This window comes from Meriones unguiculatus, chromosome 4, assembly GCF_030254825.1.
Source record: "Meriones unguiculatus strain TT.TT164.6M chromosome 4, Bangor_MerUng_6.1, whole genome shotgun sequence".
NCBI lineage: Eukaryota > Metazoa > Chordata > Mammalia > Rodentia > Muridae > Meriones > Meriones unguiculatus.
The window spans coordinates 17,647,754-17,668,070 of record NC_083352.1 but is presented as its reverse complement, the minus strand read 5'-3'; the positions used below and the strand labels follow the sequence as shown (position 1 = coordinate 17,668,070).

General features: G+C 44.2%; 2 protein-coding genes and 1 non-coding gene across 15 annotated transcripts in view; 2 read left to right on the top strand and 1 right to left on the bottom strand.

The window, feature by feature from the left end:
* Nsd3 (nuclear receptor binding SET domain protein 3) overlaps positions 1 to 1,448 on the bottom strand; it is a 122,314-nt gene extending 120,866 nt beyond the window's left edge. Inside the window, exon 1 of the mRNA XM_060381514.1 lies at positions 1,314 to 1,448. The gene's annotated coding sequence lies outside the window, so the exon portion shown is untranslated. The remainder of the gene's footprint in view (positions 1 to 1,313) is intronic.
* On the top strand, positions 1,062 to 18,720 carry Letm2 (leucine zipper and EF-hand containing transmembrane protein 2). 13 transcript variants are annotated; one of them, XM_060381549.1, is made up of 11 exons: positions 1,062 to 1,141; positions 2,188 to 2,269; positions 4,552 to 4,919; positions 6,170 to 6,313; positions 10,850 to 10,987; positions 11,447 to 11,647; positions 12,781 to 12,900; positions 15,424 to 15,537; positions 16,885 to 16,977; positions 17,471 to 17,545; positions 18,287 to 18,393. In XM_060381549.1, exons 3-11 carry the CDS (start codon positions 4,575 to 4,577, stop codon positions 18,368 to 18,370), a joined length of 1,314 nt encoding a protein of 437 aa, XP_060237532.1. In that variant the 5' UTR covers positions 1,062 to 1,141; positions 2,188 to 2,269; positions 4,552 to 4,574; the 3' UTR covers positions 18,371 to 18,393. The 13 variants fall into 13 exon arrangements, with proteins under 13 accessions (XP_060237532.1, XP_060237526.1, XP_060237531.1 ...); XM_060381543.1 differs by having other exon boundaries at positions 4,484 to 4,919; XM_060381548.1 differs by lacking the exon at positions 1,062 to 1,141 and adding an exon at positions 1,237 to 1,373.
* LOC132653904 (U6 spliceosomal RNA) lies at positions 14,245 to 14,352 on the top strand. Its single transcript, XR_009591728.1, has one exon. It is a non-coding gene; the product is annotated as a U6 spliceosomal RNA (small nuclear RNA).
* Positions 18,721 to 20,317: the final 1,597 nt, after the last annotated feature.

The following is a 20,317-nucleotide window of genomic DNA, read 5'->3' as shown; positions in this document are numbered from 1 at the left end:
GTAGCCCTGGATGTCTTTAAACTCACTCTGTAGACCACGCTGACCTTGAAATCAGAGATCTGCCCGTCTGCCTCTCAAGTACTAAGATAAAAGGCATGCGCTACCATGCCCGGCCCTCAAAAGTTATTCTATTTTGTACAGCTCATAATTTTACCATCACAGTTCCCAAAGAGAGAAAAGAAGAAAGCTTGAGCCGGATATGGTGGTACACATCCTTAAATTCAAGCAGTCGAGAGGCCCAGGCAAGCAGATCTCTGTGAATTCAAGGCGAGCCTAATGCACATACTAAGCTCCAGGCCAGCCAGGCCTACATAGTGAAACACTGTCTCAAAAAAAATGAAGAGCCAAAGTTGGTTTCTGTAGTAGTGCACACTTGTAATGCAAGCACTGGGAAGGAGGACAGGAGGCTCAGGGGTTCAAGAACACTTTCTGCTACCTATTGAGTTCCAGACCAGCCTGTGCTACGTAAGAGTCTCAAAAGATAAATAGAAGTTGAGAAAAAAAAGGAATGAGTTCAGAAGTTTCACTTTCCAAAGATGGCATAGTTGCCCACCCTAGGAACTAAAAACCCGCAATGCCTATCTTAACTACTGTAGGATATATTTTAAATGTTGAAATTTACACAGAAACTAATGATAAGCGACAACGTTATGAAACCAATTCCTTTAGTAAAATTCCAATTCCGTATGAAGATTTCAGCAGCATTCCAGCCTTCGGCCCGGTGAAAGAAAGGTTTCCTCCTTCTCCGTGCTGCCCCTTCTGCCACCAGGACCCCACGATCTCCTCGGCCAACCAGAGACCTCCAGACGGTTTCGGAGACTGAAGGGTGACCCCGAGCCGGGTTACCGCGGCGACTCTCAGACGTTAGTCCGGTAGAGCTCTCCTTCAAGGAGTTCTCAGAGAGCTGGCCACAGTCCACAGAACGTGGGCAGACGGGGGGAGGCGCAGCTTGAGCTCCCCAAACCAACTCCAACCCAGCAGGGGCTGCCCTGAAGGACGGGAGCCCGTCCCAGAACTTGAGAGCTCATTGGGTGGCGGTGGCGTCACTCGGAGTGACGTCACAAGGCGGGGCGCAGGAGGTGGGACCATGGAGACTGAGCTTCCGGCCCCTCCAGCTCGGGGGCGGGGAGGAACTGGGAAGGTAGGGTTGGGGGTTCCAGCCGTCCTGCAGCCGGCTCCCGCTGCCTCGGGCGTCCCCCGTCACCCCCTCCCCGACCTGACCCCGAACTCCGACCCCTGCCGACGTTCGCCCCTACGGTGTACCTAACCCCACCCCAGCAACCCCCAGACCCACAGCAGCCCTCCCCATGTACCGCTGAGGCCGCCGGCCGAGGGCGCCTTTTGCACCGGTGCAGCGAGCGCGGGGTGCAGAGGTAACCCCGCAGCGCCGAGCGTGGGGTCCCCCAGAACGCCGGCCCGCCTGCCTGGGAGCGGCCGGTAGCCGGGGCCCGAGGGCTGGGGAGCCTACGCGACAGGCCCGGGCCCCTCCGGAGGAGCGGCGTCCGCGGCGGGGCCGGTTTCCGAGGTGCTGCGCCCGGTTGGCGACGTCAGCTTTGTGGCGGAGGTTTCTGTGGGACGGGGGAAGTTAGGAGGGACCTCCTTTCGGCGCGACTGCGAGGTAGCAGAGTCGCTGCTAGTAGCTGAAGGCTCGGGCTGGAGAACGGTTTTCATTAAAGGGACAGAGCTTATTTCGGGCTCTGAAGAGCCAGTCACACTAGGATGGCATCCGTTTTCAGCTGCTTTTGAGCCCTGGCTAGGTACTGCTAGTAAGTCTTCGCTGTTCACACATGAAATTAGTGAACACTTCTAGGCTTTTAGGTCGGTAGTAAATGAATCCAATATGTGTACTTTTCTACTTGTATTTTCTGGTTACAGATAAAGATGTCTTTCTCCTCTTAACTGTCGTAGCAGATTCCTAGACACTATTGACCAGAAATAAAAAAGCCTTTGGAGGCCATATCGTCCTCACGATCATTTTAGAAATCATTTCTGTGCGTTGGGATCGCAAAAGTACCATTTTCAAACCCAGAGCTAAGAAAATACTGTGGCTGTTGAAGATGAACTAGAATGAAATTTTACACCTTGAATATGCAAATTTTTGCCCTTTCATTAGTTAAGAAACACCCAAATTCTGGTATTTAATCGATGCCTTTTAAAAATACTAAATTGTTTACTTCTTTTGCCCAGGTCTCTGTCTTGGTTAGATGAAACAAAAAATAAATATGGCCTTCTACAGTTATAATTCATTCTTAGCTATTTTCTGGACAAGGTAAGGCTTGGAATTTCCCACAAGTATGTATATGAACTCATGCATCTATCTGGAAAATATGTGTTGTGAAAGAATTGGCTTTTGGCCAGATGTGGTGCTGCATGCTTTTAGTCTCGGTTCTCAGGAGGGAGAGGCAGGCTGCTCTCTGAGTTCAAGGCCAGCTAGGGGTACATACTGAGACCCTGTCTCAAAAAAAAGACAAAGGGGGAAAAAAAAAAAAAAGAAACCAACAAAAGGATTGGTGTCATACACAAAACCTTGCTGAATTTTAAATACATTCTTAGGAAGAGCACATTTAAAATTAAACTGCTTTAGAGCGCAAACTGAGTAATTTTTGTAGATTGTGATAAAGGAAAAATAGATGAAGCAGTTTTAGGGTGGCATTTCTGTTGTTGATGAATATTACATGAGGACCTCAGACGTAAAAAGGAGGTGACTGGCTCATGAACAAGCTCAGCTCAGGACATGTTTCTGCCTAACTCCTCTTGTCATGTCACTTACGTATTCAGAAGAATATGACTGAAAACCCACCGCTTGCACATTCATTCTGCATTTTCCCTTTTGGCGATTTAAAGAATATATGTATACACTGATATGTTTCAAAAATTGTATTAAAAAATGGGGAAAAGCTATCTTTTAGCCAAGAACAAAAACCAACCAATTCCTTGTCAATAGCATTCTTTCCTGTTTTGTTTTGTTTTGTTTGTTTTGTTTTTTGTGGGGAGGGGAGTGGAGGTGTTGTTGTTGTTCCTGGGACAGGGTCTCACTTGGTAACTTTGTCCTGGAACTTACTATGGAGACCAGGGTGGCCTCCAATTCACAGAGATCCACTTGCTTCTGCCTCTTGACTTCTGACTGACTGGCTGCCTGTTGCTACCTATTAAGATCTTCTGTTCTAGTTTAACAGTATTAGAGTATAAAAACCATTGGTTGGTTGGCGCTGGAGAGATGGCTCAGAGGTTAAGAGCACCTCTTCCAGAGGTCCTGAGTTCAGTTCCCATCAACCACATGGTGGCCCACAACCATCTATAATGAGATCTGATGCCCTCTTCTGGCATGCAGGTGTACACGCAGACAGAACATTGTATATATATAAAATATATAATAATAAATCTTTAAAAAAAAACATTGGTTAGGGTGCTTAATTCTAGTTCTTATTTTTAAGTGCTCTCGAGGAATTTTAGGGGAATTATTTTGCATCACTTTGTGGGAGTCTGTAGACACATGGATGATGCAGTATTAACATGATTAATTAATCCTCACAGAGACATGAAGATGTTTCACTCAAACACTCTTTGTTAGAGTAGCCAATAGCACAAGTCAGATCTTTTTCATTTTCTTTATGAGAGTAGATAGAGAATACTATTAGACATCAGTCCTGAAAGAAATGTTTTCAAGTAGATTTTTTTTCTAATAAGATGCTTTAAGTTTTTTGTTATTTAATTGCTAAAAAGGGCATATCCCCTGGCACCCTTTTGGACAACTTGTAGGAGGAGTCGGTTATATCTATCCTTCCACCCTCAGGATCCCAAGGACTTAACCAGGGTTTGACAGCAAGTGCCTTTATACCTTTGAACTATCTCACTGGCCCCTAGATGTTTAAATTAATAGTAGCAGAACTTCTAACTTGCTGTAGCAAATTACTCTTCAGAATTAGCTTATTAATATTTTTCATAAGAACATGTTCAATGATTGAACACAGTTCAGCTGTTTAAAAAGTGAAGTGTTTGTGTATAGATCCAGGTCAGTGGTCCACACTTGCCTAGCATGTGTGGACTACTTTTAGCTTCAGTTCCCAGCAATGTCTTCTTAGTGGTCCACTCCTTTAATCTGCATCTGGGAGGCAGAGGCAGGCGGATCCCTGAATTCCAGGTTAGCCTCATCTACAGAGGGAGTTCCAGGAAAGCCAGGGCTACACAGAGAAACTCTGTCTCAATGTCAGTTTAAGAAAGAAAAAAAAATTGTATTTCTGGCTAGAGCGGGTGTGGGGGCTGGGGTGGGGGGCTTGTATCTCAGAGGTAGAGCACATTCTTGGGATGTGTAAGGTTGACCCGCAGCAAAACACAAGTATGCATGTACACACACACAAATGGATCTCATCCACTAATAAGTATCAGTTGCTTATAGGCTTATTGTTTTAACCAGATAAAATATCTTTTTTGTTGTTGTTTGTAATAATAAATCCCACTGAAAGAATGTTATCCTTTTTTCCAGATTGCCTACCCATTTTGTCTATCCTTCCTGCTCTCATTCCCCATCACTTGCATTTCTCCACTTGCCAGATTCTCATTTACGTACAACCTGTATGAAAAACTATGGAAGCAGGAAGTACTCCTATCCCAGTCTGCCAGGCAACAAAGTCCATCCTTTACGAACTAGACTAACACAAAAACTGCACACATCAACTCGCTGGCTACAACCTCAGCTGGAGAAAACCCCAGAAAAGCCCAAAGTGACAAGCCCTGAGCCTACCAAAGAAGCAGAGACAGAGATTACAGAAGAAAAGCGGTCATTGAGACAAAAAATCATGGATGAACTTAAATACTATTACAGAGGATTCTATTTACTTTGGATTGACACCAAAGTTGCTGCCAGAATAGTTTGGAGGCTGCTGCATGGACAGGTGCTAAGCAGAAGAGAGAGGCGACGGGTAGGCAAGAATCATATTGGAAATGGGAAATGAACTAAAACTTCATCTTAAAAATCCTTAACTGGGGCTGGAGAAATGGCTCAGTGGTGAAGAGCACATACTGTTCTTGCAAAGGACCTGAGTTCAGTTCCCAGCACCCCGTCTGGCAGCTCACAACTGTCTGGGATTCCACCTTCAGGAAACTTAACACCTTTCTCATTTTCTTGGGCATATCCACAGACACACAGAAATAAGTAATAAAATCATTTTTAAAAATCCTTAAGTAACTTTCTTAGCATGCTGGGTTTGATGCAGAGGCTTCCCACCCTCCTAAAGTAGAAATTATAACTACTGATTGGAAACCAAAGCTTCATGCCATGTTGAGTAAGACCCAGGGCCTTGAGCATCTAAGCAAGGGCTCTAGCTGGGCAGTGGTGGCACAACGTTTAATCCCAGCACTCAGGAGACAGAGGCAGTAAGATCTCCAAGTTCAAACCCAGGTCTACAGAGTTAGACCTGAGTTCCAGGATAGTCAAGGCTACACAGAGAAATCCTGACTCAACCCCCCATATATATTTAATATATTAAATAAATGTAAAAATGTACATTTTTAAAACAGTACAATAGAACACACTGGGTTTTTTGTTGTTTTGGGTTAGTTTGGTTTTGTTTGTTTGTTTTTGTTTTTGAGACAGGGTTTCTGTGTGTAGCCTTGACTGTCCTGGTATCCTGGCTTTGTAGATGAGACTGGCCTTGAACTCACAGCAATATGCCTGCCGCTGCCTCCCCCCTTTCCCCCCCACCGAGTGCTGGGATTATAGACATGTGCCACCAGGCCCCTGTTTAATTAACTATAGATTAATAGTTTAATTAATCTAGAATTAATTAAACTATTAATCTAGAATGTACTATTAATCATAGGTACTAGGAATGCTGAGGCAGAAGGATCATCAGTTGAGCTCAAAAGTTTAAGTTCATCCAGGGCAATATAGTAAATACCCCTAATCTCAAAAAGGAAAAATTTAATTTTAACTAATGCTGTGTTATCAAAATATGGACCCATAACAAATACATTAATGCATATTGATTGTCAGGTTTCTTTGAGGATAACCCATAGATACAACATTTAGAGCTACACTGAAGAGAAAACTCCAGCTTTCCAGCTGTGGAAAACCTTCGTTTTCACACACTGTGTTTTGGTGGTGGTTCTTGTTGGATCAGTCTGGGCATGTCCTGCATATGTAACGTTGCTTGTGTGTTTGTCTCTTCAGCTGTTGAGAACTTGTGCTGATGTCTTCCGCTTGGTCCCATTTGTGGTGTTCATAATTGTACCTTTTATGGAATTCTTGATACCAGTGTTCCTGAAGTTCTTCCCAGACATGTTGCCATCAACTTTTGAAAGTGAATCGAAAAAGGTATACAGGATTTTAAAACTTAAAAAATAAATAAATAAATAAATAAACAAACAAACAAACAGATTTTGGTTTTAGAACAGTTTGTTAGGTTCATAGGAAGACTGGGCAAAAGTCCAAAGTTGGGATTCACCCACCCATATCCCATCTCTCCCGGGTCCCCATGTTAGTGACAGCTTGCTTCAGTGTGGTGCACGTTAATACTTGGTACGCTGTTATGAACGGAAACACGTAAGTGACATTAGGGCTCGCTCTGTGTGGCGTGCAGTTCTGGCACTCTGTGGCACTGTCCTGTCTACTATCCCAGTGCCACACGGAATACTCTCGCTGTTCTGAAACTGACATGCCCTCCACCTGTTCGTGTCTGCTGTTTCTCTTCTCAGTGCGGCAGCTGTAGCTGTTTGGCTCTGTAGCTTTGCCTTTTCCGGAATCCCGTGTAATCGGAACCATACACTTTCCAGCCTGCATTCTTCCACGTAGCAGGATGCATTTACTGTTCTGCCATGAGGGACTAGAGAGATGGCTCAGTGGGTAAGAGCACTTAACTGCTCTTGGCAGAGGAGCCTGTTCCTGTTCCTAGCACCCATGCGGCAGTTCACAGCCACGTGTAACCCACTTTCAGGATTCATTGCATTAAAGAAATGAATACTGAAGTTCTATGAGAAGATACACTACAAGTATTTGTGGTTTTTGTTTGTTTGTTTTTATCCTTTCACCTTTTGGAAATTGGTTGCTTCTAATTTGGGCAGTTATAAATAAAAATGCTATTAGTATTTGTGTTCAGGTTTTTTTTTTTAATACTGAGCAAGAGTTATTGCACACAGACTATATCTAACATCATAAGAATTTGCTAAATTGTCTTTTAGAGCAGCCATGCATTCTGCATTCCACCTACGAATGCTGTTCCCTGACATCCCCAGCATGTTATAATATATGTTGGGTATTAACAATTCTCATTGGTGTGCAGTGGTTAGGTTCTTCGTCAGCTCCATAACTTCTTTGTGGAGGTGCACATTTATTTTAACCCCCGTTGGTGGTATGTGTGTGTATGTGTGTGAAAATATGTGTGTGTGGTGTACCTGTGTGTGTACCCAAGTGTGTTCACCTTATATAGGGCTATGATTTATATCTATCAGCTCTCCACCTTGTATATTGAGTCAGGGTCTTTCCCTTAAGCCCACAACTTGCTGATTTGGCTAGTGTAGCTAGCCATTTTGCTGCTATGTCCCACAGAGAAGGACTACAGGCAGGTGGAACTCTGGTCCCTGTGCCTGTGTGAGCAGGAACCTTAGCCACTACTCTATCTCCATGGCCCCTTTGTGCCCACTTTATAATTGTGTGTTTGGTTACTTGTTTTACATTTTTGTTTGTTGTTGTTTTGAGACAGGGTTTCTCTGTGTAGCCCTGGCTGTCCTGGAACTCAGTATGTAGACTAGACTGTCCCGGACCCTACAGAGATCCTCCTGCCTCTGCTTCCCAAGTGCTGGGAATAAAGGCCTACACCATTTCCTGGCTGCTTTTTTCTGTGTTTGTATACAAGTCCTTTATCAAATATATACTTTATAAATATTTTCTCCCAAATCTGTGTCCTTTCTCCCAACCCCTAATTCCTGGGAATGGAGCTAGATTTTTTTTTTCTGTGTTTCTTTTCATTTCTATGAATAAATCCCAAGTCTTTGCCTGTGATGGGCAAATGATGAAACCACATCCCATACCTGTGGTTCATCATTTCATAGGACAAACACTTAAAATGACCAAGTCTTTAGAGTTACAGCTGAAAACTGATTAACAGACTGGAGGCCACTTCTGTTTTATGGGTAAAGGTGTTTGACATGCATGTATATCTGTGTACCGCATGCATACCTGGTGCCTGAGGAGACCAGAAGGTATTACAGCAGGTGATGTAGGTGTCGGGAACTGAACCTGGGTCCTCTGCAAGTCAGTGCCCTTAACTCCTGAGCCATTTCATCAGCTGCAAGTTAAATATTTCTACCATTTTTTTTTTGAAGTTTTAAAATGCTTTGCATTTTGTTTTCAGAAATATAACCTACTTTGTTTTAATGAAAATTTGTAGTACCGGTGTCAGGATTTTTATGTAGATATCTATTTTTTCCATTATTGTTTATTAAATGTCTTATCTCTACTATATTTTGTTATATATTTGTTCTGTCTTGGTGTTTTTGAGATAGGGTCTCACTACGTAGACCAGCCTGTCCGGTAATTCACATAGGTCTGCCTGCCTCTGCCTCCCATGTGCTGAGATCAAAGGTGTGCGCAATTTCTACAGGTATTTTAACTGCTGAAAAAAGAGAGGGAGTGAGAAAAGGAAGAAAGGAAGGTAGAAAGGAGCTCTGAGTCCAAGGTCAACCTGGTCTACATAGTAAATTCCAAAATAAAAAAATAAAAGACAAAGAAAGAGCTGAAGATTTGGCTCAGAGTTTTAAGAGCTTGCTGAGGACCCAGGTTCAAGTCCTAGCACCCTTATGGTGGTTCAACCATGCTTAACTTCAGCTCCAAGATATTTCATGCCCTCTGGTCCATTTGAACAGACATATATGCAGGTAAAATGCCCATACACATAAACTAAAAATACTTTAAAAGGTTTATTTAAAATAATTATAACAATGAGTGGGCATAATGGCACACGCCTTTAATCCCAGCACTCGGAGCCAGAGGCAGGCAGATTGTTGTGAGTTCCAAGCCAGCCTACTCTACAAATGGAGTTCAGAATAGCCAAGACTACACAAAGAAACCTTGTCTTGTAAAACCAAATAAATAAATGCTAATAATAATGGAAATAAACATCTACTGTTACTTTGGTTAATGAGCACTAGCTATGATTTATTCAGCCAAACAGATCTTCAGTGCCATGAGAGCAAGGGAAGGTGCCTTAGTGACCACAAAGGGGTTAACCTGGAAGAGAAGCTCTCCTACTCTTGCTGCTCTGTGTTTCTACTCAACAACATCATAAAGGCGTCTGAGGGACAATGCAGTCTTTCAGTCAGTGTACTAGACAATGCTGTCTAAAACACAAGAAAGAAAATGTTTCATGAAGGAGTTTTGGAGCTGAGGCTCAGTGAGTGGGTGAAATGTTACCACCGTCTGTAGGTCTGGCAGAAGTCTGTCTGGTCAGGGACCTAGCCACCTGACACAAGCAAAAGATGTCGTCAGGTGGGAGAGCCTCACCCTCTCTAAGGAATTTGAACTTCACCTCTGGCAATGTGAATAATAAGCTAAAACTTAAGCAGTAGTGGGTGATTAGATCTGTGTTTTAGGAACATAATTTTGCTGGCAGAAGGACTGAAAGGGACAGAGCCAAAAGAAGGAAGTAAACAGAGCCTAAATCATGAAGTCGACAATAAGAATAAGCAATTGAAGGTAGAGCTGAGATAAAGTTCCTTTTTTTTCTATTTTGTGCTTACCTCTTGTTTTCTTTGAGACAGGCTCTCTCTCTATGCAGCCCTGGCTGTCCTGGAACTTCTTATGTAGACCAGGCTGGTCTTGAACTCACAGATTAAAGGTGTGCACCACACCTGGCTCCTCCTTTTTTTCTTTTAGTGATGTTAGGAATAGAATCCAGGGCCTTGGGCATGTTTCGAAAGAGCTCTACCACTGAGCTATCCCCGTAGACCTTAATTTGAGGTTAAAGCAGAAAATCAAATTATAATATTTAACTGCCTGAAGATGGTTTAATTTACTTAAACTCTAGTTGGATACCCTTTGCAAGCTGCTAGAATTGCAGGCCTTAATTTCTTCACATTTCAAATAATCAGGATCTAGAAACAACCCACAGCATTCCAATGAAAGTGTTCTTGAATACAAGAAGATAGGGCTGGGGGGGGGATATCTGCTTCTCTCTATCCTGTACCCAGCATTTTGACCATGATCATTCCAAAATTCTGCCACCGCATTTCTGAATCAGCAACTACTGGTCAACTACTGTCTTAGGAATGTACATTAAATCAGGCAGGCAGGGACTCAGGAGGCAGGGACAGGTGGACTATAGTTTCAGGTCATCTTGGACTAGATAGCAGGTTCTAGGACAGCCAGGGATCTATAGAGAGACCCTCTCTCAAAACAAACAAACAAACAATGTATTTTATTCTCTTCTGTATAGTGCTTTTTTTCAAATCTCTTATTGAACGTAACACAATATTACACATTTTCTGCAAGTTTGATTAGCGTAGAATTAGCTTCTGAGTATGTTTTGTAGAGCAAAATCTGGGGCTGTGTACTAGAGTTTGGCTTAAGTAGCAGCCTAGATGAGGTTGGGAGGTCGTAACGGCACTTAATAACAGAGCCTCTCCTTGAAGCTTATCATCATGGTATTAATGAGAGAGAAAATGCAAGATTAAGGAGACAAGTTAAAGAGAAGCTCCTTGAAAGTGTTCTGGTTCTTACAAACTTACTTAATCAGGCCTGTCTGCTGATAGTGTTAATGCAGGATGCGTTATGGGGATGCACAACAGCAAGGTGGGAGTTACTTTTTTCTCATTACCAACCCACAGTTACAATTAACCTTTTTCCTCTTCTGTTAAGGAAGAAAAACAGAAGAAGAAGATGGCCGCCAAACTGGAAATAGCAAAATTCCTTCAAGAAACAATGAAAGAAATGGCAAAGAGGAACCGAGCCAAGCTGGGAGATGCCTCTTCGAAGCTTTCCTCCTATGTAAAACAGGTGTCGGGGCCTCATCCCAGGCCAGTGACTTCTGGGCTGGAGGTTCATCATAGATCATCCAGATTGTTCAGAATCTTTGAAATGCCACATATCTAAATTATAAATATACAATGCTTAAACATTTAGAGTAGTTTGAAAGAAAAAAAAAAAACAAAAAAGAAAGAAAGAAAGATGAGTACAAGCTGAAATACTCCTGATTTTCCTAGTGACTAAGTTTGACTCTAGAAAGATGGGGGGGGGTAGTTATTGGATCGGGTGTTGAACCTAGCATGCATGCAAGGCAAGTACCCAGCCTCCCACTAAGCTACACTCCACAACTAGGCATTTCTTTATTCTCAGTGAACCACTGGATCTACTTCTGTGCAACACAGAGAGTCTTGACATCCCTTTCAAATAGTTTGTTAGGAGGTTTTGTTAGGTAAGAAGCTCATTGTAATTAGCCTCTGTCCCATTGCGCAGCTCCAAACAGGCCACAAGCCCAGCACTAAGGAGATAGTTGGCTTCTCCAAACTCTTCGAGGACCAGCTAGCACTGGAACAGTTAGATCGGCCCCAGCTGGTTGCCCTGTGCAAGCTGCTAGAATTGCAGGCCTTTGGAACAAACAACTTGCTCCGATTCCAGCTCCTGATGACACTGAAGTCTATAAAAGCAGACGATGAAGTAAGAACCCAACCACAGCAACAGGGGCCCCAGGAGGCCTCTGAGGGTGCCTGGGTGGCATGGGTTATGTTCTGTCTGTCATAGAGTCATTCTGGTAAAATGAATGGTTTACAAAAGCATTGCTTTGACAACTTCAACTTTCACTACTCATTTTACTATTTGTTTGTTGTATCAGGATCTGTTTTCTTGAGAAGGCCACTGTAAGCATCCAGTAATCTTGGATGTATTAGCTAGGACTAATCTGAAGTAGTTAGAAGGAAATATCGGCTCAGTGGATTATTGGCAGCAACTTTCATCTCTTTAACACATGCGAGAGTGTGTACACACACACACACACACACCACACCTCTGTTCTACAGAGGAACTGGTACCAAAGTGAATATTCTGCAGGGTGAGTTGGTCTGGTAAAAAGAGGGTGGCAGAGCATCGTGCTAGGAGGAAAACCAAGGTCCAGCCATCTTGCAGAAGGCATTGCTTGGGAGGTAACTACTAATTAGGCTCTTTTAAAAGATAGAAAGATTGTTTCCTGAATCTGAATCAGCTGCTGTGGCATTCTGCTTGGGGAAGCAGGTTTCCCAAAGCAGGGAAGGCACAAGGGCATTGGCCCTATTTAGATTTAGGATGTTGCTTTCAGAGCTTTGGTATGAACTATACTGGTCCCAGGAGAACTGTAGTTTGGGATCACACCATGCAGAAATTGTGATTTATTGGGGATCTTGTGAACCAGAAAACTCAGGCCATTTTGGGGGTGAGGGTAGAGGAGACAGCACTGAGATACAGGATAAATGGTATCGGGAAGCTTTTCACAACAGGATTTTTTTTTTCTTTTTTCTTTTCCAAACAAGCCCTAAAAATTAAAAGGAAAAGTAGACATTACAACCATACAAGAACCAGACCAAGACGGGACATACTTTACTGATAAAAATGCTGGGAGTGGTTATATAACAGTCTGTCCATGAGCAGTATCAGTGGTGTCTCAGTTGTCACCTTCCTAAGTTGCTGGTTTGCGGCACTCAGTGCAGGGGGACAGAGGACCAAAGCATCAGATTTGGGGGTTCTTTCCATTGTTCTGGAATATAGGGATTAAGTAAAATTGAAATCCAAAGATATAATGATCTTTACACTTCTTTCAGATAATTGCCAAGGAAGGGGTGAAGGCTTTGATGGTGTCAGAGCTCCAGTCTGCATGCCGGGCCCGGGGGATGAGGTCCCTGGGTCTCACAGAGGAACAACTGCGGCAGCAGCTCACAGAGGCAAGCAGCACTCCAGCCCTCCTCACCGAGGCCTTCTCCCCTTCCACTCACAGACCTCATGTGCTGATGTCTGCTTTGCAAGCCCACTGACGGGACAAAATGCATGTGAAGGAGGGGAGACAGCATCTGTGCTTCCAACTGATAGGTGCTTGGCGCCAGTTCTGTGGTCCCCTGCCAGCACAGTTATACCTTGCACAGCAGAGAAGCCTTGTTCATTTTATCTGCTGAGCTGTAACTGGAGAATGAACATTTATAGAGGGTAGCCCCAGTGGTGGGAAGCTGAGGCAGAGGAAGTCCCATGAATTGAGGTTAGTTTGGTCTATGTAGTAAGTTTTAGGACAGTATGGGCTTCAGAATGAGACCTTGTCATAAAAAAAAAAAAAAGAAAGATACTTTTTAACCTGACTCATAAGATAAATGAAAACAAAGAAACAAACAAAAAGAAAAAGAAGATTGGAGCAGGAGTGGTGGCACACACCTTTAATCCCAGCACTCAGGCAGACAAAGGCAGGTGGATCTCTGTGAGTTCGAGGCCAGCCTGGTCTACAAGACAGCCAAGGCTACACAGAGAAACCCTGTCTTGAAAAAACAAAAAGAAAGAAAGAAAAGAAAACAAAGACAAGCCACATTCATGGCAAAATTCAGACTTCGCTTTAGGCGTTGCTAGTTAAAAAATAAAAACTCCATGGAGACAAACTACATCATCTTTCTAAAGGTAAAATCACATACACTGCCTGACTTGGTAGCTGATATCTGCAATCCTAGTGTTCCAGAAGCTGAGCTATAAGCTTCACCAAGAGTTCAAGGGCAGCCTGGGTCGTAGAGGGCATGAGGCTCTTGTCCCGAAAAACAGCAGGAAACATGGAGACCAGAGCATCTGATGGCCACCTGGAGCTGGAGGTAGAGACTGCTGGGAGCTGCCTGGCATGGGTGCTGGCTGAACCCAGGTCCTCTGCAGGAACAGTGCACACTCTTAACCGCCGAGCCACCTCTCCTGCACCTAGCCTATATTTTGTTCTGTTTTGTTTGTTTAGACACAGATCTCACTATGTTCGCCTGGCTGACCTAGAAAGCACTATGTAGGCCAGGCTGCCCTTGAGCTCAGAGATCTACCTACCTCTACTTCCTGAGTGCTGGGATTAAATGCTTTTCTGTGCAGCACCATTTTTAACGATTAGAGTTATTCCAGAGATTATTAATAAGATTATCAAATAAAATATGGCATTTTTACACAATGGAAACACGTCCAAATGTTTAAGGGGGCAGTATTGCACCTACAGACAACGAATCACTTTCAGAGTATTTCAATGAGGATAAAAACGCTTGTCAGAAAAGCCTGATGCCGTGCTCACTTCAGCAGCACATATACTAAAAATTGGAATGATACAGAGAAGATTAGCATGGCCCCTGAGCAAGGATGACACACAAATATGTGAAGCGTTCCATATTTTTCAAAGTTAATAAACTGTAACACTAAAAAGAAAGAAAGAAAGAAAGAAAGAAAGAAAGAAAGAAAGAAAGAAAGAAAGAAAGAAGCCTGATGCCTGGGTTCAGTTTCCAGAACCAATGCTGGAAGGAAAGAATACTTTTCAAAGTATATCCTCTGACCTTCACGCTCATATCCACACTACACACACAGTAGGAAACAGCATTGCTCATTATGTCAGGATTTTACAAGACAGTTGTGACATAGTGGCCCAGGCCTGCAATCCCAGCACTTAGGAGACTTGACTCAAGTGAAAGGCCTGGGCTGCAAAGCAAAAATAAAAAAAAACAACAAACAGCTGGGCGAGGTGGCACACACCTGTGATCCGAGCACTCTGGAAGGCAGGGGCAGGTGGATCTCTGTGAGTCTACAAAGTGAGTCCAGGCAGACAAGGCTACACAAAGAAACCCTGTCACAAAAAACCAAAAACAACAGCAAAACAAAACAAAAAACTTGGGCAAGTTCATGCTTTAAAATTTATATCACGTCTTTATTCCAATGTTGACCTCTTTGGTTAATAAGGTTGCTTATTATTCTGAGACAGGCTCTCGCCATGTAGTGCAGGCTGGCCTTGAACTCAACATCCTGCCTCAGCCTCCCATGTCTAGATTGCAGGCTTCTGGTTTATCCTTTCACACACACCATTTTTGCTGAGAAAAAACTGGGCTATTTGGATCCAGAATTGGATGGAGAATTTGAGTGTTCACCAGGTACCTGCCCAGGACTAGAAGCCAGAAGACTGATGGGGTTTTTTCTTTATTTTGTTTTTTTCTAGAGGCAGGGTTTCTCTGTGTAGCCTTGGCTGTCGTAGACTTGCTTTGCAGACCAGGCTGGCCTCACAGAGATCCACCTGACTCTGCCTCACTGAATGGTGGGACTGATGGCTTGCGCCACCTCTCCCAGCTTGGTGTCTTTATTGTCGTGCGGCAGGTTATCAGTGTGCTTTGAGAAAAGCCACAAGGGAAGCAATAGATGACCACAAGTCCTTTCTGGCTACAGCGGTCTCACTCCATATTTGGTTATCTCCCATTCCCCAGTGGCTGGACCTCCACTTGAAGGAGAATGTCCCTCCTTCTCTTCTGCTCCTGTCACGTACCTTCTACCTGATAGATGTGAAGCCAAAGCCTATTGAACTACCGCCTAGTATAGAGGTGAGTAAACTGATGCGGAAGCTGGATTCGCCTCATGACAGGCCTCTCCGCCAGTGTCTTCCAGGCAGGGCAGAAGACCTTGGGAACTTAGGTTAATGGCTTTGACGTCTAGTACTTCTCATCAGCAACCCCAGTACACTTCTCTTAATATAATGGTCCCTTTTCCTTCCCATTTGTTCCTATTTTTCGTTCCTTTCATTTGTCCAAATTTCTATAAATTCTAAAGCAAATAAGGGCTAACTTAAAATGTTAACTTCCCCCCCCTTCTTTCAAATCAGTATTTTTCTCATCTGTAGGGTTTTTGTTTGTTTGCTTGGTTGGTTGGTTGGTTTTGTTTTTGTTTTTGTTTTTTGTTTTTTGTTTTTTTTTTTTTGAGACAGGGTTTCTCTGTGTAGCCCTAGCTGTACTAGAACTCACTCTGTAGACCAGGCTGGACTCAGAGATCCTCCTGCCTCTGCCTCTGCCTCTTGAGTGCTGGGATTAAATGTGCATGCCACCATTGACCTTTTTTTTTTTTTTCTGACTGACATTAAGATCAGAATTGCTGAATTGTTTTATGTTTTGGGGGGTTTGTTTGTTTTGGTTTGTAAGTCACTGAGAAGCCCTGATAGACTTGGAGCTCACTGTGGCGACCAACTTGGTTTCATATTCATAGAGCTCCCCTGACTATAACTTCTAAGTGCTGGGGTAAAGGCATGGGCCACTGTTTTTGCCTTTTCTCTTCCTTCTTTCTCTCTCCCTCTTTCTTTCTTTCTTTTTTCTTTTTTTAAAGACAGTCTCACCATATAGCCCTGGCTGGCCTAGAACTAAATATTTCAAGTCCTAGAATCTATATAGTGTTCAGCTTTTGTATATAGGGTGCTCAGAATTCAGAAACTAACTTGCTATTGCAGGAGCATATACCATGTAACCCCCCCCCCAAAAAAAAAAATCTAGCAGGCATGGTGGCACACACTTTTAATCCCAGCACTCAGGAGATAGCGGCAGGGGCAGTCTCTGTGAATTCAAGACCAGCCTGGTCTATAGAGTTAGTGAGTTCCAGGCCAGGCTTCACCATGAAATGCATCTCAAAACAACAAAATAGAGAAATATGTAATCGGGCACACACCTTTAATCCTGTCAGAGGTGAGTTCTAGACCATGTAGATCTACATAGCGAGACCCTGTCGGCCTCTGTCTCACACACACACACACACACACACACACACACACAGACATACACAGAGAGAGAGAGACAGAGAGAGAGAGAGAGAGAGAGGCAGGCAAGAAGGCAGGTTGCTTAAAGGCACATAATTCCTTACAAGAGTTTCTCGGCAGAACAGTTCACACTTGCACAATATTTCCCCAGGCTCCAAAGGCAAAGCTTCTCATGATGTCATCTAGTCCCCCTGAGTCAAAGGAGAATATTGAGGATCCGGCCCCTCAACTAAAGGAAACTAAGGTTAGTTACTTTCTTTCTACTTGATTAAGCTTTAAAGAAAAAAAGTTTTCAATGTTGACTTTGTTTTCCTCAAAGGAAACTGACTGTAGCTAAGGATCCCTGCCTCAGCCTCCCAAGTGCCAAGATGACAGGTGCACACACCAGCCAATTATCTGCATTTCTAATCCTCCCAGTAGAGCAGAAATTCACTGTGTTCGGTGCAGTGCTACTTGGTAATAAAGAACATCTCTTAGGATGATGAATCTAGTTTCAGAAAGTTCAATCTATGGGACAGAGCATGTTGCTCATTGGCACCCGCCTTGTGGAAAACGTGAAACCACAGCTCCCATCCCTAGCACTGCCAAAAATAATGTTTTAAATCAACTATTTGATGACATGTAAGTTTCAGGTTTTTACCTTTCAAACCCTAGTTGTTAAAAGTTCCTGGTATTCACGGTAGATATCCTAGCTTGCATTGGTTTCAATCACTAATCTCTCAGTTCTACTGTTTCAGGATGAAGAATTTACACAAGTGCCCCCAGCACCACCATCAGCCAAAACACCACCAGCAACTGTTTCCAAAGAAGCAGTAAGTAATCTTCAGAGAAACTGCTCTCCCCAGTTATCTGTAAGGGCCCCAAGACACCAGAGTCATAAGTACCACAGAACACTGTACAGTTCTTCCTGTCATCCAAACAGGAAGTTGTAGGCTGGACTCCAGTCATCTCCTAATTGCTATCTTTTTACCTGTTACCCAAAGTAAAGGAAACAAAACAAAACAAAAACCCCCAAACCTCACCGCCGATGTAGCGGTGACATGTAAACTCTAGAAGCTATGCTATAGGCAGGCCTTTTTTTTTCTCTGTGTGTGTATGTGCTAAATGCTAATAGTTTCCACATGTTATGTAGTTTACAGAGGCTCCTAATGTGAGGAAATACTAGCAGGAAAGCAATTAGTTTTAGAAAAATACATGTAAATAAGAACTATCTGTGCCCACTTCTCCCATTTGGGTGAAGTAGTTTGGGGGAGAAAGCATGGCACTGGCGAGCAGCAGGAAGGTCACCCAGTGGAAGGGGCTGGCTGGGGGACAGATGAGCTGTGTATGACAGCCTGTGAGCCTGTGCTGGGTAGGCATTCGGAGAATGAGCCCGAGGCCCATGCTTGTTTGTGTCTTCACCTTTATTACCAAAGCAGTTGACACACATCTGATTTCGTGGCCACACTGTCTAGTTGTTTCTTTGTTTCCTTTGGGGAGGGCTGGGGGTACAGGATGTTCACTCTGAAGCTTAAGCTTTCCTGGAACTCAGGCCTTTTCTCCTACCTTGACAGCCTGGGGACAGGGATTACAGTCAGGCGGGGGACCACAGGCATGTGGCCATTAGCTTGGCCAAGAAGGTAAAAGGGGATGCCTGAAGAATGTAAGCAGCTTGTGACCAAAGCCTGAAGTCCTGCCTTGTATCTAGATCCTCCAGGCCAAGTCCCAGAAGACCTCAAAGAACAGCAAGGCGAATTCAAAAGGAGCCTAAGGACCCTGTGGAGGTGGAGCCCACTCTCTCCAGTCACTGCCCCTCAGCAGTGGTGTCCATGAAGGAATTCTAGCTAAGACCATCTGGCTTGAGATAGGATCAGCCATTAGGTCGTTGGAGGCCTCGTGACCATTCCAGAGATGCGAGCTGTGACACCAAGTTCAAGCCATTTAGAGAAGCTTAATTGCAGTCTATACTGTATAATTGTGTCATCTTACTAAACATTGTGTAAAACCACTCCTACCATGTTGTCTTGAATGGCTTCCTGCCTGTGTGCCCTTGGGGAGGGGTCCAGTGTTGGGGACTGAGGTCAGGGCCCTGTGGTTTCTAGGCAAGTGCTCTAGCACTGGACTGTATCCCTCACCCTTTTACTTTTAATAAATTTCAAGGTAAGGTCTAAGTTGCCCAGGCTAGCTTTGAGTTTTCAGCCTCCCTCTCCTCAAACTCCCGAATAGCTGGGATTATAGACCTATGCCACTAGGCTCAGTTGGGTGCGGACCTTTTAAGAGGAAATGTATTCCACAATGGAGTCAGCTTGGCACCTTGGACATCTCTGCCTCATGTGCCTTGGAATCCCTAGTCAGAACTTGGAGATTTCCCAAACTACCTTTAAGAGCACCTGACCAGCCTTTGCAGGGGGACTCTTCAGCAGAACCGTGCCCTGAGTGCCAGTGGGCCAGGATGGGTCTACTTCCCACAGAGGGTCAGGTTTGGTTCTCAGCACCCACATGGTGGCCCACAACCACTTCTAACTCCAGTTCCTCAGAACCCAGCCCCCTCTTCCGAACTTCACGGGAACAGCCAACACACGGTGCACATGCATGCAAGTGAAGCACTCACACACCTGCTGGTGGCTGCTGCTGGTGTACGCCTTTGACTCTGGCACTCAGGGAACAGGCTGCTGGGTTTCTGTGGGTTCAAATCCAGCTTGGTCTACATAGGAAGTTCCAGGACAGCCAGGATTGCCTAGTGAGACCCTGTCTTGAAAAAACACAAAATAATCCTGTGCCCGTAGAGGCCACAGGAACTTGGAAGGTGGACTTGTTCTAGCACATAATCAAGGCGTCACCATTTGGGCTGGGCACGTTTTTGCTGGTCAGCCTGTCACAGAGGCTGGTAGTAAGGCTTGATACATTCCCTTGCTACTTGTTACCAAGCAGTTAAGTCAGATTCCCACCCCCCAAGACAAGGTTTCTTTGCGTAGCCCTGGCTGTCCCAGAACTTTCTCTGTAGACCTGGCTGGCCTTGAACTCAGGGTGCTGCGATTAAAGGTGTGGCCTACCACTGGCCACCCAGTGCTGGTTAGTCCTCATGCTTAGTCTCATATGATAGCAATTGAACTAGGGCCCAGGGCAGAACACGTACCTCACAATGCTCCCGTCATGGAGGACGTCCTACTCTGTGTTGCCCCTTAACTGATTTTTGCAGGCTAATGAACCCGTGTGTTATGCAATCTTGGGTGGCCTAGAACTCACTATGTAGACCAGGCTGGCCTTGAACTTAACAGAGATCTACCTGCTTGTGCCTCCTGAGTTCTGGATTAAAGGTGTGCTACCAAGTCCGGTACTTTTCCTCTTGTTCATTTGCGGGGTTTTGTTTTCCCAGACAAGGTTTCTCTGTGTAGATAGACCACGCTGGCCTTGATCATAGATTCACATGCTCCTGCCTCCCTGCCCCAGCACACTTGGATTAAAGGCATGTGTGTGTGTTTTAAGATAGCTTCATGTAGCCCAGACTGGCCTCAAACTCGCTGTTTCTGTTAACTTCTAGGCTAGTGAGACACTTGATACATCTTTCTACCCATCTTTAGAGATGGCATCAACATTTCTGTCTT

Bases quoted from the DNA above. Each gene is read 5' to 3' on its own strand.
- Letm2 (XM_060381543.1), top strand. From the start codon at position 2,205: ATGAAACAAAAAATAAATATGGCCTTCTACAGTTATAATTCATTCTTA. The intron at 11,648-12,780 runs GTAAGAACCCAA...CACTTCTTTCAG, and splicing joins CTATAAAAGCAGACGATGAA to ATAATTGCCAAGGAAGGGGT. The intron at 16,978-17,470 runs GTTAGTTACTTT...CTACTGTTTCAG, and splicing joins CTCAACTAAAGGAAACTAAG to GATGAAGAATTTACACAAGT.